The 17,474-nt window shown below is 52.1% G+C and overlaps 1 protein-coding gene across 1 annotated transcript; it reads right to left on the minus strand.

Annotated features, from left to right (window-relative positions):
* Positions 1-34: 34 nt before the first annotated feature.
* On the minus strand, positions 35-16,107 carry STRC (stereocilin). The gene is made up of 29 exons (XM_021695745.1): positions 16,062-16,107; positions 14,775-15,560; positions 14,660-14,684; positions 12,659-13,913; positions 11,607-11,669; positions 11,418-11,528; positions 11,082-11,248; positions 10,698-10,884; positions 10,444-10,559; positions 10,047-10,179; positions 9,506-9,688; positions 9,165-9,203; positions 8,809-8,976; positions 8,591-8,656; positions 8,018-8,143; positions 7,658-7,716; positions 6,733-6,856; positions 6,508-6,620; positions 4,813-4,948; positions 3,989-4,185; positions 3,699-3,789; positions 3,330-3,486; positions 2,516-2,685; positions 1,780-1,935; positions 1,257-1,399; positions 916-1,064; positions 567-664; positions 324-471; positions 35-141 (listed from the first exon to the last, which is right to left on the minus strand). Exons 1-29 carry the CDS (start codon positions 16,105-16,107, stop codon positions 35-37), a joined length of 5,319 nt encoding a protein of 1,772 aa, XP_021551420.1.
* Between the last annotated feature and the right edge of the window lie 1,367 nt (positions 16,108-17,474).

A 17,474-nucleotide genomic window follows, 5' to 3' on the forward strand; every position in this document is an offset into this window, starting at 1 on the left:
TTTTATTAAAGTTTCTTTCCCAACAGCTCTCTCTTTAACTGTGGAGACAGGTTTGCAGCAGGTTGCCAAGGAAGCAGATGGTCAATGCCATGGCCCAGGAGGGTTGTGACCAGTCCTGAAGGCCCCAGGCTGTGCTTCGACCTATAATGAGACAGAGAATGGGAGGAATGTTACAACTGTGTTCCCCAAGAATCACTGATAGATGGAAACTATCTGCCTAGACCCCTTTATTCCAGGGATCTCCCTGAGTCAGAGAGCACCAAGTTCAGGGTCAGATTCTGGGTCAGGAGTTGGCGGGTCAGGCTGTGCATTTGGGAACTCACCCTGCTGTTCTGGGCTCTCCTTCCCCTCGTGCTGGGCCCATGCCACAGCTCGTCGCTGCTCAGGACTCAGAAAGGCCATTTGTTCAGGAGTGACAGCCACAGCCTGAACACTTGTGAGACTAGATAGCTGGGAGGGGCTGAACACCACCTGGGGGCGGGGACAGGAATCAGTGCATCCATTGTGGCCCCCGTTGGGCCCTGGCTCTTCGTGGTCACCGCACGCCCCAGCCCATCAATACTTACAGCAAATTTAGGAGCAGGGATGACAGAAATAGCAAGAGGGGTAAGGCCCTGGATCTGTTCCTGCAGCAGTGCTGAAAGGGCCAGGTCTGGGATCCCCGCTGTTGAAGCAAGTGGGATGGGCATCCAAACGTTGTCTTCTACTGGCCTTCCCCCTTCTCTTCAAACCTATAGACCTTCTCCAACCTCTCCCAAAGTACCCTACCATACACCTTTCCCAACACATCTCCAACCTCTTACCTAAATACCTTCTTGGACTCCCACCCTAAGAATTCCACAGCAGTCTTCCACCCATGGTACGGAAACCAAACCCTGACAACTAGTACCAGCAGTGGTGGTCCAGCCTCCCTACCTGCTATTGTGCCAATTTCGGTGAAGATCTCCGGCCCCCAGTTACTGATGGGGCCAAAACCGCCAGGCCGCACAAGGAGCTGGGCTAGAACTTCCAGTTGCTCCTCAGAACATCGGAGATGCAGATTGCCCAGGAAGAGAGCTGCTTGGCTGTGGAAGAGTGGGATGGAAGGGAGGAAGATTCAGCCACAGTGATAGGGCCCATGGTCATGAGCTGGGAGTATAGATGGCTTCAAGTGAGGTCCCTTACTCCATGGGACCACTCCTTCGTGAGCCTTCCAACCCCAGTGAGTCCACCTTTACATCAGCACCCCCACCCACACCCTTCCCTCTGCAGGTGACCTGAATTCCCAGCTGCTGATATGTTGTAGCTCCTCCGGCCGAAGTCCACAGAGCGTATAACCCAGTGCAGTCAGGTGAAGGAAGTCCAGGTGGCTCACATGCCGGCCACTCTGCCGCAAGAAACTGGAGACCACAACCCGGAGCTGGGATGGGGATGGAGGGCACAGAATAAGGAGAGAAATCATGGGGAATTCATGGAAGAGGAAGTGATCAGGGAAGTGACAAGTGCTACTGGATTACATACTTGTATTATTAAGACCTGAAGATCCAATAGCCGTGGGGAAGGTTGAGAATCCAAAGAAGAGAAGGCCAGGGAAAACAGGCAGGAGGGAGTTTGACCTGTTTGGGGTCTCAAAGTGAATAAATCACAGAGTTCCTAATGCCACAAGTAGGGGGTATTTAAAAATAGAAAGAATGGCCAGGCAGGGTGACAGGAAAAAAATTCCTTAGGCTTTAGGTGACCTGGAGGCCTGGACCTGTGGAATGGATGTTTGGAAGGTAGTAGGAAAAGGGAAGGTGTTACCTGGACAGAGCTCCAGCCATCTATCTGCCCCAGGGTGCTCAGCACTCCCCAGTCCACTAGGATCAGCTCCTGTAGTTCCCGCTCTCCTAGACCTATTAAGAGCCGACCCAGCTGCAGGATCTGCTCAGGACGGAATCCCCGGGGAGGACCCCACAACTACGAGAAAGAGAAGAACAGTGTGAATGGAAAAGCAATGGTCTAGGAGTCAGAATGCTGGGTCTTAGTCATGCTTCTGACCTTAGCTGTGTAACTGTAGGCAAATCACTTGCCTCTCTGGGTCTTGAGTTTCCTCAACTGTATGTTGAGGATGCTTTAAGGTTCCTCTGACTAAGACACTAGAGTCTCAGTAGGGAAGATAGCAGACTCTAGTCCATGGGTTCTAAACTTTTATGTGCACCAGACTCACTGGGAATGCCTGTTAAAATGCAGAACCTTAGAGCCCTAAGAAGATTCTTCAGTGAGTCTAGCATGGGACCCTGGCATCAGCATTTTAAAAACCTGCTCCCTGGATAATTTCGATAAACAGTAAGTTTTGGTAACCCCTGCTTTCTTCCTTCTACCCACTGTACTAGCTTCCTTTCCTCCATACTCATCCCCTCTGACTCCCTACTTAGGATCCAAACTCTCTAATTCTTTAATCTCCTGTTTCTCCCACCTCTTACCCAGCTATCCATTCCCTTGTGTCCCATAATTGCACCCAACCAGCTTCCTCATGTTGGCCTCTCCATAACCTAACCTGTTTTGCCTTGCCCATTGCTGCCCGTAGTTCTTCAGGCCCAAGTCCTGGGTCTCCTGCAAATAATGCCAGGCAGTCCTCAAAGTCTGAGAGCTCCATCTCTGCAATCTGAGTTGCTGACCAGGCTGCTGGGAATGTCCCCCGTACATCTGCACAATTTGGCACAGGTTCTGAAGGGGTAAGGCAGGCACAGGGGGTCAGTGTAGAACTAAACTATGCCCAGAGAAATATCTATAGAAGGAATGATTCCCTCCCACCTTTGGATAGGGCAGTGTGGACACTATGGACCAAAGGATTACTCTAGTGTGAGAATTGTAAGACTCAAAGGATGTTAGAACAAGTAAGTGACTAGGAAGGACTAGCCTTTCATTGTATAAATGGAAGACTGAGGGAGGTTGCCTAGGGATTAAATGGCAGGTGTAGATCAGAACCCAGGTCTCTGGCCCCACAGGGTCTCCCTCCTACATCCTAAGCATCTTCCCAGCAGACAGCTCCATACTCTAACATAGAGCCAAGCCTGGAAGCTGGGTCACTGTTAACAGGGATAAGAGAATAGGAAAAGGGAAGTCCCAGGCTAAAAATGCAATAGGTTCTAAATTTCTAGGGCAATAGAACCCTAGAACTGGAAAAGACCTTGTAGATCATCCCTCTAACCACTTTGGTTTATAGATTAGAAAACCCAAGCCCAGAGAACAGAAAGTGTGCAAATCTACTTAAAGGGCACAGCATACCTAGAGCCTAAACTTATGACTACATTGCTGGATATTCTGTCCTATACACCCCAATAGACATATGAATATTTGGGTAGTTTCACCTGGGAGATCTTCTGCAGTAGGCTGTACAATCCCAGCTACCAAGGCTGCTTTCTTGGGAGCAAGCTGTGGCCTCCCACATAGCTGTCCAACTCTGCTCTGCTCCCAGCTCTGCTGTTTCTCTAGGAGCCGCTCCAGGGTCTCTGGGCCCAAGGCTTCCTGCGTGAGAAGGTAGATGGAGGGTGCAGAGACCTAGGAAGGTCAGGGCCAGCTGCTGCAGCTGTAATTCCAAAGTCCTGTCTCTTTTTAGCAGTTTCCCCCAGATTCAGGTTTCACATCCCTTGCCCTCAGCCTCCTTGGACTTAGCTCCCCAGAACCAGCTCATCAGTCCCCTCTCTGCTCTTACTCCCTCCCTTGTTCCTTCACCTCACCCTGGGGATCAAGGAAATAGCTTCAGTAGACAGAGTGAGTACTAGGCGTCCAGCTTGCTCTACTTCACCCTGGCTCCACAACTCCGGCTTCCTGGGGGACAGGAAGAAGATCAGGGGCTGGGATGCTAAGAGAACTGTGAGGGAAAGGAAGGGGAAAAGAGGACATGCAAGGACTGGGGACTCAGGGCTCCAAGGAACCTCGAGTGTATTGAGTGAGCTGCCACTGATGATAGTGGTTAAGAGGGTGGGTGTAGGATGAGTTAGAATTGGAAGTTCCCGAAGGTTCATACCCAAGAACAGGCTCCTGCAACAGGAGCCATCCCAGCTCTGTGGCAAATGGCTCTCCTAGGCAGAAGCCCTGCAGCTGATTGAGATGGGCCAGCAGGATCGGTAGGGGGATCCGTCGTGTACTCTCTATCCCCAGGAATCCAACCAAGGGGCCCAATGTCTCCAGCACTTCCCTTGAGACTGTTGTCTCCTTTGGAGCCTGGAGAGGGGCATCAGGCCTTGGGATAATGCATCTCTGACTCAGAGGACCAGACTCTTTGATCAAGACACCAAAACCTTTGATTTTTCTCTCTGTCCAGTTCCCAATGGCAAAACAATAGCAGTGTTTACTTTCTTAAATAAGGAGCCCAGATAGGAGGAGGCTGAAAGGCTAGGAGATGGAATCCAAGGAATTTTTGGGACTCCCATGAATGTGGACAAGAAATAGGAAGCAGGTTCTCAAGGAATGGAACCTAGAGGTAGATCTAGGAGCTAGGGTCTTGTGGACAAGAACATTTTGTTTGGCATCAAAAGTGTGGGGCTGGGGCGCCTGGGTGGCTCAGTTGGTTAAGCGACTGCCTTCGGCTCAGGTCATGATCCTGGAGTCCCAGGATCGAGTCCCGCATCGGGCTCCCTGCTCAGCGGGGAGTCTGCTTCTCCCTCTGACCCTCCTCCCTCTCATGCTCTCTGTCTCTCATTCTCTCTCTCTCAAATAAATAAATAAAATCTTAAAAAAAAAAATTAAAAAAAAAAAAGTGTGGGGCTGGGCCTAGAAGTCAGAGAGCATTGTCTGAGAGGTGAATATTATCCAGGCAGCAGTTCTGAGTCTGGTAGGTTGGACCCTTACCAAGTTTTGTAGTGCCCTCTCTGCCAGGGCTGCCCGGTGGAGGGGGGTCAGTGTCTGCAGTTGCTCTGGAGCTCCTCGTACCAGCTCCACCACCAACATGATAGAGTCATTGGACAGTCTATCCATCAACCGGACCCTACAGCAGTTTGACAACGTGGGCCCTCAGAAATGAGCCCTGCTGAAATGGGACCACAGATTGCCACATTGCCCAGACAAAAGAGGTAACATCAGACCAAACCTTACGGCCCTGGACAGGATCTGATATCAAATTGCCCCAGATGCAATTCCCATCATAGTGTTTAAAGGGAGAGAACAAAAGGAATGACATATTTCTAGTCTTCCTGAGAAGAAATGACCAATGATCCTACCATCTAATGGAACCCAAACCCCAAATATTAAATATCATTAAAACTCCCCCCCGCCGCCCCGTATAGATTAAGAAACAGGCTCCCAGAGGTGGTGGGATCTTACTCCCAGTTCCTCTCTTCCACAGGGCCACCCTTCCTCTACTTGTTGTGAGGAGGTCCTCTCTCATTTGCATAGCGCTACGCAGTTTACCAAGTTCTTTTGGATATTCTCTCATTTGATCCTTATGACAAGATCTTGAGGTAAGACAGGTATTTTTCTTTCACAGATGAGGAACTCAGGTCTTCCAACTCATGGTCTAGGATCTTTCACCCTATCTAGGTCCTTGGAATTCTAAATTATCTCCAAGGACCAATAAATTTAAACAGATGTGAATTTTTTTTTTTAAGCCCTCTTGTCCCAAAATTAGAAGTGATATTTTACACTCTATCTAGGGTTGCCAATTCTGGAACTGGAACTAGGCCATGTAGCACAAAGGCCAAAATCTGTGGAAAGGCCTATAAAAATGAAGGATGGAGTCAACCGCTTTTATCGTCACCTCATCCCTAGGAAGACTAACACCAGCCGTTTTCTACCCTGACTTACAGATCAGATGGCAATGGGGTAGGGATGGGGGTAAAATAGAAAAAGAAGCCTATGAGAGATACTCACAAACTCCTAGAGTCTGTTTTAGGAGGACTCAGGTTCATGAGTTTTCTCTCCCCACAACCCTTACCCATACTTGAATGTGCTCTACAACATTCTTGCTATGGGACCATCCAGCCTACGCTTGAATAGCTCTTGAAAGTTGAAGTCGGGAATTCACTACCTCAATTTTCCTTATATTTTGCAAGAATCTGATTTTTATTCCCTCATCCTTGTGATGCCCACTAGGGCCCTTCAGAAACATGCCAATCTATTTTCTATTTGGTAGCCTTTGGGGTATTTGAAGGCATTTATTATGCACGTTTCATACATGTTCTCTTTCTGTACTCCACTGAACACACTGACAACATGGTTACTTAAGCAGACTACAGTCCTCTAGGGCAGAATTGGACCACTGCCTCCCTCAATTCAGATATTCTATCTCTATTAATGTGGCCTATTATATTATGATTGCTTGGCGGGCCACATCATAGTGTTGCCCGCCCTCAGCTGTCCCATGTTGGGGCCATGTTCTGGGAGCCAGTCAGTACATAGAGCAACTTTGAATAGAATCCTCTACTTTGGGCTATAACTGATGTTAGGGAACCATCAGAAAGAAAACCACCACCTTAAGGGCACTTCCTAAGGGCAGATCTTCTACCCCAAGTTGAAACTCCTAAGAAGCCAGTATCTCTAGTTACTTACGGTAAATCCAGGAGTAGCTTGGTGTCTAGCCCACTCAGTTCTGGCCCCAGGGTTGCCAACTCTGGCTCAGGCATGGTCATCCTCCGCTGTAGCTCTGCCCAGGTACAGGCTCTCTGTAGGACAAGGTGGAGAAACAGGTCAGGACAGAGTTAAGCATGGGGGCTGGATTCTGTATCCAGGGTCCCTGCCTCCCTGCTCCAACAAATGCCTAAGCACCCCTCTCACCAGGCTCCCTCGAATCCCGGTGGGCAGCTGATAGATCATATGCACTACTTCGAGGAAGTCTGCCATCGAGTTGATCTGCTGCAGAAACTCACACGACATGCCCCCTGCCAGGGTGCCCAGAGCCCTGTAGGTTTGTGAGTGGATAGATGCTCATTCAACACATGCCATGGTCTGTCTGCTCCTTGTATCAACACTCTCGACACAAGTACAGATGTTCATTTGTGGTAGCTTATAGTTTGAGAAATGTTTTTCCATAGATATTTTCATTGGCTCCCCACATCATCACTATTTATCAGAGAGGAAAATAAACATTCACAGAGGTCAAGAGACATTCCCAACATCATTCTATTACAAACATGGTAAACTGAGCCAAGAGCTATGTCTTTAGATTCTGAAGTCCATGATTCTTTCACTGTGGGTAGAGGTTAGGGTATACTTACTTATTCCTGTTCATTGCTGCTTGGCCAGTGGTTCTGATTAACGAACTGGATCAAACTAACAACAACAAATGTCTATTGGGAGCTTGCATGGGGCCAGGCACTATATATTAAGTACCTTATATGCCTTATGTCACTTAATCCTCACAACCACATCCTATGAGGTAGGTACTGTTTTAATTCTCATTCTATAGAAGAAAAAAACTGAAGCTTAGAGAGGTTAAATGACTTGCCCAAGATCACAAATACGTGTCAGGGCCGGGACCTGACCACAGGTTTTCTGAATCCCTTAAACTAATCAGGGTAGTTGTGGTCCTGTGGGAGGGCAAGAGGGTGAAGGGAGGAGGAGCCAAGAGAAGGCCCACAGGCTGGGATGAGGCATCCTTCGTCCCCACATCTCCCATTGCATACCACATCGTACCAGGCGCATGATAAGTGCTCAAAAAATGTTAGTCAAATTAAACTCACCGCCAATGCAAGTTACTCACTGCAGATTCCTGAGTGTCAGGTTGGTGGGCACCTGCATCTTCTTCCAGAGAAACTGTGCCTACAAGAGGAAAAAGAGGAGCAGCGCCCCAGCAGAGGTATTTGCCTAAGAACTTAAGATGTCTTGGATCCAGTCCTGCCTCCCCACCCTGTGGGTCCCACCAGCCTCCTACTCTCCCAAATGCACATTCCTCCGAGGGAGGGGGGGGGAATGGGGCATTAGGGAGGAGGGAGAAGGAAAGAATAAAGCAAGTCACATTATAAAGTATAAAGGATGCTCGGGATAACGTGCCCAATCCAGGGCTGATGGGTAAAAGGGGCGGAACGTAGAGGGTAGTCCTGGGGTAAGTGGGGAGAACTACCTGCTGCTCGGACCAGGGCAGCTCGCGGTAGCGCCTTCGGTGAGCCAGAAGAGCCGCGGAGTCCAGCTGCAGCAGCTTTAGCGGGAGCAGGGGAAGCAGGCAGTCTGGCCAGGTGGTGGGGGTGGGCTGCTGCTGGGGATGTGTGTAGCAGTGTAGTGATAGGGGAGCGGGGAGCCACGGGGCAGGAAGGGACCAAAGCTAGGAGGAGGATGGATGGCCTCCGCGGCTAGAGCCATGCACGCCGGGGAGCCTTCCCATCGAAGGTGGCTGCGGGCAAGTCTTGCTGCCATTTAGGCACCTGGCAGACTAAAGTCCTCTCTGAGCTTTGCTCTTTATCTGAAAGCAGGCTGGTTGTCTTGGAAGATTTCTCAGACCCTCTGGCTTTGACATGCTAGGCCATTGTGGATCACGCTGCCCTGTCTCTAGACCTGGGGAGGGCTGCTAATGTCTTGGTGGGCACAGAGCCAGCCTGGACTCTCAGGGCCACTCAGGGCGAGCGTGGGAGGCAGCACCAGCCATACGAGACTGCCCTGGGACATGGCGAGGAGTTTAGTTGGGAGATGCCACACGTACCTGACCAGGGATACACACAGCTGCACTGGTACCTGTCGTACCTATGTTTGTAACTCCATCTTTCACCTGCATGACAATTCGCAGTGTGTGTGTGTGTGTGTGTGTGTGTAAGGAAGTGGGGAGGTGTGGGAGGCCTTCCCTGGCCACAGAGAAGATGCCCTCCTCCTTCCCCAGAGCCCACATCCCTGAGTGTCTCATCCTCCCTGCCACTCTCATACCCGAAAGGTCTGCAACAACGCTGCGGTCTGGCAGGCTGAGAGGCGTGATAATTGGGGGGCCAGGCAGGAGCAGGCCCCCACCAGAACTCGCCTAGGGATGGCCTGGAGTGTCTGGGAGCTGAGGCCTGGTAGCAGAGGGTGCAAGGAGCAGAGTTCCTCCAGGGACAGCTGGGGAGCAAGAGAGGCAAGAGTCCTGAAGAAGAGAGGCAGGGCGGGGGGGGGGGGGGGGGACAAGCACAGTACAGCACGCGCGCGGCAGGTGTGAGGAGCTTAGAGGGAAGAAAGGGGCAGTTGCGGGAGCCAGGGAAAGGGGGACAGGGACCTCTGGGGGATGTTGAGAAGTTGCTGCTACTCACATCATGCCTGGGGAGGAGCCGTCCAAGCAGTAAAACAGCCTAAGGTGGGATGGGACAGGAAACACCGGCTCTCAGGTCCTGGCAGCCAGGTTTGAAACAAATCCCTAGGGCTACCCTCCAAAACTTCCAGCTCCCTCTCTACCACCCCCACTGATGAGCCTGGTTCCAGGCTCTTCTTGATCTGAGGAAGGGGGATGAGGGAGTCTTCCTTGGGACAGAGAAAAGGGAGGAGGCTCCAGAGGAGCTGATGGTATCCCTGAATATAATTCTCTTGACTGGGGTTCCCAGGGGCGGGGGCGGGGGGGGGAGAGGATGGATGCCAGAGAGTGAGACAGGCCCACCTGGGCGGGTGTGACACTGGTTCCCTGCAGGGCAGGAAGCATGGCTCTAAGCTGGGGCTCTGACAGCTCCTGTAGGAAGCGGAGGCCCAGCTGAGGGAAGAGAGGGGCCCAGACTCGCAGCTCTCGGGGGCTCAGCACAGCTCCTCCAGAGGAGCGCAACACTCCCAGAAGTTCATATGCCACCTGTAACCAAAGAAGGTTTGGGACTGGAGAGAAAAGACAAGTGAACCTTAAACTTCCTGTCCAATCCCACATTTGGATTTCCCAGGGCCTGGGCTAGAGCTTAGAACCAGGGATGGGATAGGAACAGAATGAGTGTAAGATGTCAAAGGGTATGTTTGGGGTGTCATAGACCAAATGGCATAGGGTCAGGAAGAGGTAGTAACAGATAAGAATGACCATGGAAAAAGGAACAGAGGTGGCAGGGGTCAGGGGAGGGATGGCACCGTTGCGCTCAAGCTTGGTTGAGATGACTGGACAAGTCCTCCACACTGACCCAAGGAAAGCCTGGAGTCTTGTAGGCCTGTGCCAAGGGGCTCACCCGTCCTTGTGGGCTGAGGGTCCCGTTGGCCGCACATTCCAGCAGGCCCCGTTCTACCGGCCCCATTGGGTCACTCAAGGGTACCAGGCTCTGCAGCTCCTCAGGGCTCAGGAAACAGGCGAGGGACCCCAGCCTGAGAAGGACACGAAGCTGGCCTTCATGTGGTCACGGAAGCTGGCACTGAGGTGGGGACCACGTAGGTACATAGAGTAGGCACTCTGACCACTAAACTAGGAAATATGGGTGCCATAGATAGGCCTCTGTCCTCCAGTCCAATACTGCCTGGAGCCACTGCCTACTTTCTTGCCCCTTCCTTCCTAGGACCCTGACCCACCATGGCAGCCATCCTCACCTCTCTCCCAATGTGGCCTTGATCACTGATCCCACAGCCACTCACCTGCGTACCTGCTCCTCTCCATCCTGGACACTCTGGTTCACCAGGCTGCGTAGCACATGTCGGGCGTGCCCTGGCCCAAGACCTGCTGCTGGCCAGCTATCCTCCAGGGCCTGGATCTGAGATGAGGCAGGTCAGCTTTGTGTTGGGGTCACTATGGGACACTTGTGGGGAGGAGCTCACCAAGAGACATGCTACCGACTCCTGTCCCACCTAGCAGGAGATGGGCTAGTCAAGTTAAGAGGATCACGTCCTACCTGGTGAGGGCTGAGCTGCAGAAAGTTTTCCAGAGGGAGGTGGGGGAGCAGGGGCAGCACTGCCCACAGTAGCTCCTGGGACCAGGCAGGCACTTCCCCGAAAAGCTCAGGGGCCAGCAGGCGCTTTGCAAGAGCCTCCTTCTGTTCAGGTCTCATTCCTGGGCTGTAATCCCGGATGGCAGCCAGGCTGGGGAGAGTAATGGGTCTCAACCCTTGGCCCTGTTCCAAACAGTTGTCCCCTGGCTCTTTGCAGCCCCTACTGTCGTGGGCAAGAAGAAGACTCTCCCTAATTTTAACAGAGAGGATCTCAGGAAGGGGCTGTGCTAGGCTGGTGGGGTCGGCCTGACCCTGACAGGATCAGGAGGAGTGGTGTAGGGTCCTTACACACTGTCGTTGGCCAACAGGGATGGTGGGAAGCGCATCAGGTCAGAGACAGCCAAGAAGGGGATGAGCGGTGACAGGTCAATGAAGAGCTGGGAGGTGAGGCGCGGGTAGCGCTGGAGCAGCAAGGCTGTCAGGCGACCCAGGGCCTGCTCCTCAGACGGTGGTACCTGTTGGGGGGCACAGGAATGGATGCTGGCTCTGGAAATGCTCAGTATCCTTGCTGTCTCCTCTCGAGTTCCTCCTTCCCCTGGGCAAGCCCTCTGCACACCGGGTTCCAGGTGCTCTTGATTCCTAGATTTCTCCCTCCACCCTGGTTCCCCCTCTCTCAATGCCCACCTGCAGCTGGGCCCAGGAACGGTGCATGAGCGTCAGGAAGCCCTGAGCAGCCTCCCTCTCTGCTGAAAGCACCAGCTGCTGGAGATTTTCCGGTGGCATGTGCAGGTATGCCTAGGAGTGGGAAGTTCTTGTGGACATGGCCTCACTGGGTTGTGACCCAGCCCACCCATGGGCTCCTCCATCTGTTACCTGCACTAGAATCTGCAGGGCCCAAACACTCTTCTCCCTCTGGAGCAGATCCCATAGCACAGGCTGGTGGGGAGACAGACAAGATGCTAAGAGCTATCTTCTCTGTCCCTCCTGAAGCTTCCCCAGGTGCTCCAACTCTACTTGCTAGGATGCTTGTCCTTCATCTGAAGCTATATGTGTGTCTCCTCAGATATTAAACTCCTTTAGGCCAGGGATGATGTCTCTAACTTCTCCTGTATCTTTTTCCATGCCAGGTTCGTTGCTGGATCAATAAATAAATACTTGGAGATCTGAACCAAATTACTATGAATCTAAAATAATTTCATTGGATGCAGGGCTTGAGAATGGCGGGCCTTAACATGGAGGAAGGAATCTTTACATACCCTACAGAACCTAGCAAAGTGCCTTATATATAATAGGGAACCGATGAGTTAATTACAGTATTTATATATTCTAGCCCCTTCACTCTACAGAGAAGAAACAGAAGCCCAGGAAACCTAGGTTAAATTATTTGCCTAACACCACACTAATTTGTGACATAGTTGAACCCAGAACCCAAGACTTCCGATTTATAGTTGCCCTGAATTTTTCTCATTTCTGCCTTATCTTCCTTTATTTTGCCAGCCTCCAATTCTTGCTCTCTAGGGACAGAATTAGAGCCCTCCAACTTGATCCCTTTCCTTTCTGGAGCAGAAAGGGGGAGAGTCAAAGAGTCAGAATAATGAGATACCATTTATTGCATGTTTATGTATCCTGCTATCTACATAAGCCCACAGCATGTCTTATCTTAGGTAATCCTTACAGCTACCCCCCCCCAAAATTGACATGATCATTCTCCCCCATTTATAGATAAAAAAATATTGCTCAGAGAGGTTAAATAACTTGTCCAAGGTTGATCATAGAACTAAGATGTGAACCCAAGCCTGTCTGACTCCAGAGCTATGTGCTTCAATCACTGTAGTATACTATACTATCATCCTCTCTGTATTAGAGAAACCATTTGGAGGCCCTTCCCTCTGTTCCAGGGGCTTTCACCTTGGCAGATCACTCACACTGAAGCAGGCCAGCAGCTCCATCTTGTCTATAACAGAGCTGGGGCTGGCGGTGGGTTCAAAGCCCAGCGGGGTTGGCCGTTCTTCCTGTCCCAGGTACTCTCCGACTGTCCGCAGCACACTGCGCCAGCCCTCTGGGTGGAAGGCATCCCAGAAGGAGCAGTTGTCTGGGAGACTGGAGAGCATCAGGGCCTGTCCCAGCATTCCCTGGGCCTCAGTACCCCCGGCCCCTGGACCCAGGAGAAAGGTCAGCAGGCGCAGGAGATAATGTAGGCGTGTGGAGTGGGCAAGGGCTGGTACAGAGGACTGACAGCGTGGCAACTGGGATAGCATGCCAAGCAGGAAGGGAGCTGGGGCCAGGCACAGTGGTGATGGTCCCAGTGGCGGCAGAGAAGGCAGAAGAGGGCCCAGGAGCCCCTCTAGGAAGCAAGTGTCATTGCCCCCACGACTTATCCTGCACTGGCCAGCAAGCCAAGGCCAGAAGGGCACCAGGGCTTCGTACATGGTGTCATTGGCACAGACCATCATCAGGAAGCTGCCCCCATCTGGGCAGCGTTCCCCACAAGGTCCAACGTGGCAGGGAGGGAAGGCAGTGACATCTGGGGTGGGGCCCCGGCACACATGCTGAACCCAAGCCTGATTGCTGGGGGGCACAGCCTGCAGACCTGCCTCTCCACACAGCCGCTCAGCCCACAGAGTCTCATTCTCCAAGAAGCAGCCCCAGAAGTTCTCTGGGGGGAGGGGAACAGGGGGCAGACCTTCCGGACAGCTGGTAGGTGGTGGGAGCAGGTCAGCACAGAGCTGCTTTACCAGGCGGCGGTTGGGGCCAGACAGGGCTGCAAAGGAGAGGTTGCTACATATTGCCTCCAGGAACTGATCAGGAAACTGGTCGTGGCAAGCCTGTAGCCAGCCTTGGGCACCTGGTGCCCATGAGACTGCATACCACACAGCTGTCTGGCAGATGGCAGCGGTGCTGGGAGGGGGCCGCGGGGTGGTGGGCTTGGCGTGCTGGCAGAGCAGGTGGATGGAGAAGTTGGAAATGCTGTAGGGTGGTGCTGGGCCTGAGTGGTTCTCGCAGAGGGCCTCCACAGAGATGGCTCGCCGTTGGCGAGGGCTGATGTGGGCCAAGGGCTGGGAAGCCCTGGGCAGAGGTACACCCGTGCTCAGGCAGTGGAGGAGGGCAGGGGGTGGGGGTGGCGATCCAGACAGAAAGCCCAGCGCCTGGACATCCCAGGAAAGGTTGTGCCGGATGCCCCTGGGTGTAGGAGGAGGAGCAGACGGCATCTGGTCAGTTCACATTTCCTCCAGTCGAACATTCTGACCCTGGCCCAGAGCCCAGCATGGGGGGTGGCAAGCATAGGCTTTTCCAAAAGGTCCCTGGGAGAATAGGTTTTACTGGTTTAAATACTGGAATGTTGGAAATGGGAGAGAGGTCTGTCCTGCCAAGTCACAGAATCACTCCAGCCCAGTTGGAGTCCCTTCTGTCCACCTGGCTCCCTTCTTTCTCTTTTCTTCATATGCTTTTAGGTAGCTTAAATCCAACCCTTGGTTGACCTCATATCAGGAAATCTGCCGAGCAAGTCAGTAAGTCTGACTGTGCTCTGGCATTGTTGTACCGAAATAGTAAGGGATAGAGGAATCCAGTCTTGTCTTTTCTTTCCATACCCCATCTTTACTAGGTAGTATTTATTAAACACTATGTGCGAGGCACAGTTCCAAGTGGCTTACACATACAGCATCAACCCATTCAATCCCTTTCAACAACTCTATGGTGGCTAATATTATCTATATTTTATAAGTAGGGAAACTGAGGCATAGAATGAGAATGTAACCTCCCCAAGGTCACATGACTAGGTAAGGTAAAGCTGGGACACCAACCCAGACAGTCACGCTCCAAAACCCCTAAACCACACCCCTCCCATCAGTTTTCTCCTCCACTCTGGAGGCTGATGACTTCCCAGGTCCAATCAGAACTCCTCTCCTGGTAAGAGAGGTACTTACCATAAAAGCAGCTGCTGAAGGTTGCCTAGGAGGGAAACAGTAAGGAAGAGGACTCCCCCAATCTCACCCCTTCTTTGCCCTGCCACAGCCCAGCCCCAGACCTGGCAGCACTCACCTCCCTGGCACTGCCCATTGCCATCAGGCTCTGGTTGCCCCAGAATGGAAAAGACCTCATCCCGTAGGGAGTCGGTGACACGGAGCAGCCCCTCCTGGAAGGCAGCAGAGAGGGGGGCCCCCACTGTGCGCAGCAGGCCTCCCCAAAGAGCCTCCTCAGAGCCCAGCTCCCCTACTGGGGTGAGCAAACCCAACAGACCCTGCAGAAAGTGAGGGGTGGGCTCCATCCCATCGAGGCCTGTGGCATTGGCGGGGTCCACACTGGGCTGCACCTGTATCAGCGCCTGCCAGTGTGTGCCCTCTAACAGCAGCCGCAGAGAAGGCAACCAGTCAGCCACCAGGACGCAGTCAGAGGGCCCATCCCGAGTACACGGGGGCCGGGTAGGGGCTGGAGGTCCCACGGGAAGCAAGGCTCCTAGCAGCACCTCTGCGAGTCCACCCAGCACACCTGCCTGGTGCCCCAGGAAGTCCCGGGGGGTCTGCTCCTGTCCCAGCAGTGCCAGCACATCCCCTAGCAGCCCTAGCATTGGCTCCCAGTCTGGGCTGCCTCTCAGGGTCACTAGGAAGTCGTGGAGCCGGAGGGCAGGGGGCTGGAGGGGTGGGGGCTCCCCCACAGGTCCCTCCCCCATTCTCCCAGGCTCAAAGGAAGAAGAAATGTTGGCTAGGAATGCAGAGAACCGTGAGTGGCTGAGGGGCCCCTGGGGAGCCTGGTCCATGGTGGAGAGCAATGACTTCAGGAGGGAGAGACCAGGGTCCAGGGACTGAATCCCAGTAGGGACCAGAGTCACTGTGAAGAGAGAAACAGGAGCTCACTAAAGGGGAAGAGCCTAGAACCCAATTCAGCCTTGCCCTGGAGCCCAGCCCTAGCTTGGATCTAAGGAGGAGGCGAAGGGGATGGCGAGCCAAGTCCCTTTACTGAATCAGCCTACAGGAAGTCTTGACCTGCTTTCTTACCCCTCACTTTCTCCCTAGCCTTAGTCTCTGCCCATCTTCCTTTATCTTTTATAGAAACAGGTTAATCTCTGCATTCTTTTTTTTCTTAATATTTTATTTATTTATTTGACAGAGAGAGACACAGCGAGAGAGGGAACACAAGCAGGGGGAGTGGGAGAGGGAGAAGCAGGCTTCCTGAGGAGCAGGGAGCCCGATGAAGGGCTCGATCCCAGGACCCTGGGATCATGACCTGAGCCGAAGGCAGACGCCTAACAACTGAGCCACCCAGGCACCCCTCTCTGCATTCTTAAGTCTCTTTTTAGCAACCATCCCCTTCATCCCCAGCCCTGCTCACCTGTGCAGGATAGTGGCAGCAGCAGAGGCCAGAAGCTCAGAGCCATGCTTCCAGGTGAGCACCGGGAAGAGGTGAGTTCTGGTTAATCTCACCTTGTGAGGGATAGCCAGGTGAGGGCAGGGCACTGTGAGGCAGCCCGAGTTGCCACTGACACTGTAGTGTGGTCTTTCAGGAAACAGTATCTGTAACCTGACAGGTTTGTCACCTGAGCTACTGAATACCTGATCATTGGGCTTTGGAAAAAGGTGTGCTTCTGTGAGAGGGACCAGTGATAGGGGATCCCAGGGGGCCCTTGGAGGAGCCCAAGGCTAACTTAGCCTCAGTTAAAAGCCAGGATGCAGATAGGAGTGGGCAGACATGGAGGTGGAGACCTGGAAACCAGGGGTGTAATCTGGTTGGGGTAGGGGTGGGGGCTGCAGAAAGATATAAGAAAACAAAGAGGGTCCAAAGGAGTTAAAAAGCAAGTAGGATTTGAAGAGTCAAGGCAGAAAGGGGGCCCAGAAAAAGGAGCGGGGCAGCCAGGTATAAACAGAGAAGAGGAATAAAGGCCAAAGTCTGGTGCAAAGACATAGCATTCAGGAAGAGGAGAGCTGCTTTCAATTCAGTACCAAGAACCACAAAATGCTAAGAATGGGGCAGGACTTCAGAGGTTCCACACACCAAACCTCTCATTTTATGGATGTGCGACTTGCTCATTGGGCCTTACAAATGTTTGGGTTTGCCCTCTGGCTCTTCCTGTGGCCTAGGTGAAAGCCCTGTAGAAAATTCTGAGCTGAGAAAAGAGATAAACCAGATTAAATCACTGTGCAAGGGGGCTACTTCCCACACTCACACATACACGCATGCACACACGCACACATGCTCACACACACACACACACACACACCACACAGAGTACTTCTCATAGATCAGAGAGATCCCATTCAGAATAACTGGGTCTGGTCAAGACGAGAAGTCTTTTCTGTCCTCCATTTATATATCCCCAAAGGCCTTTACTTGATACCAGCTCTAAATAGTAATTCAACACTGAGGCTCCACTTAAACCATTATTCTGTCCCTCTTTCCTCAGAACCCTCCTCTATTCTATCCCCCAAGCCCACACATTCAAATCTATTATTAATGAGCTTCTGCCCTAAAAAGTTCACTTAGGATCGTAGAATTTTAGAACTGGAAGTGACCTGAGGGATCCTGTGGTAAAAACTTCTCATTTTATAAATGAGGAAATTGAGACCCCACCAAAATGGAATGATTTGGCCAGGCCTCCAAAGTTGAGGACGGTGCTAGTATTTTCCAAGGCAAATAAAAAGTCAGGATTAGTGAAACGATCTATTGCACCCCTTTGCTAATATTTTCCCTTTGCCCATCAAAGTTACCACATCTAGTCTGGAAAGCAGAGAGGAGAATCAAAGAATA

The sequence above is a fragment of the Neomonachus schauinslandi genome, chromosome 9, assembly GCF_002201575.2.
Source record: "Neomonachus schauinslandi chromosome 9, ASM220157v2, whole genome shotgun sequence".
Classification (NCBI taxonomy): Eukaryota; Metazoa; Chordata; class Mammalia; order Carnivora; family Phocidae; genus Neomonachus; species Neomonachus schauinslandi.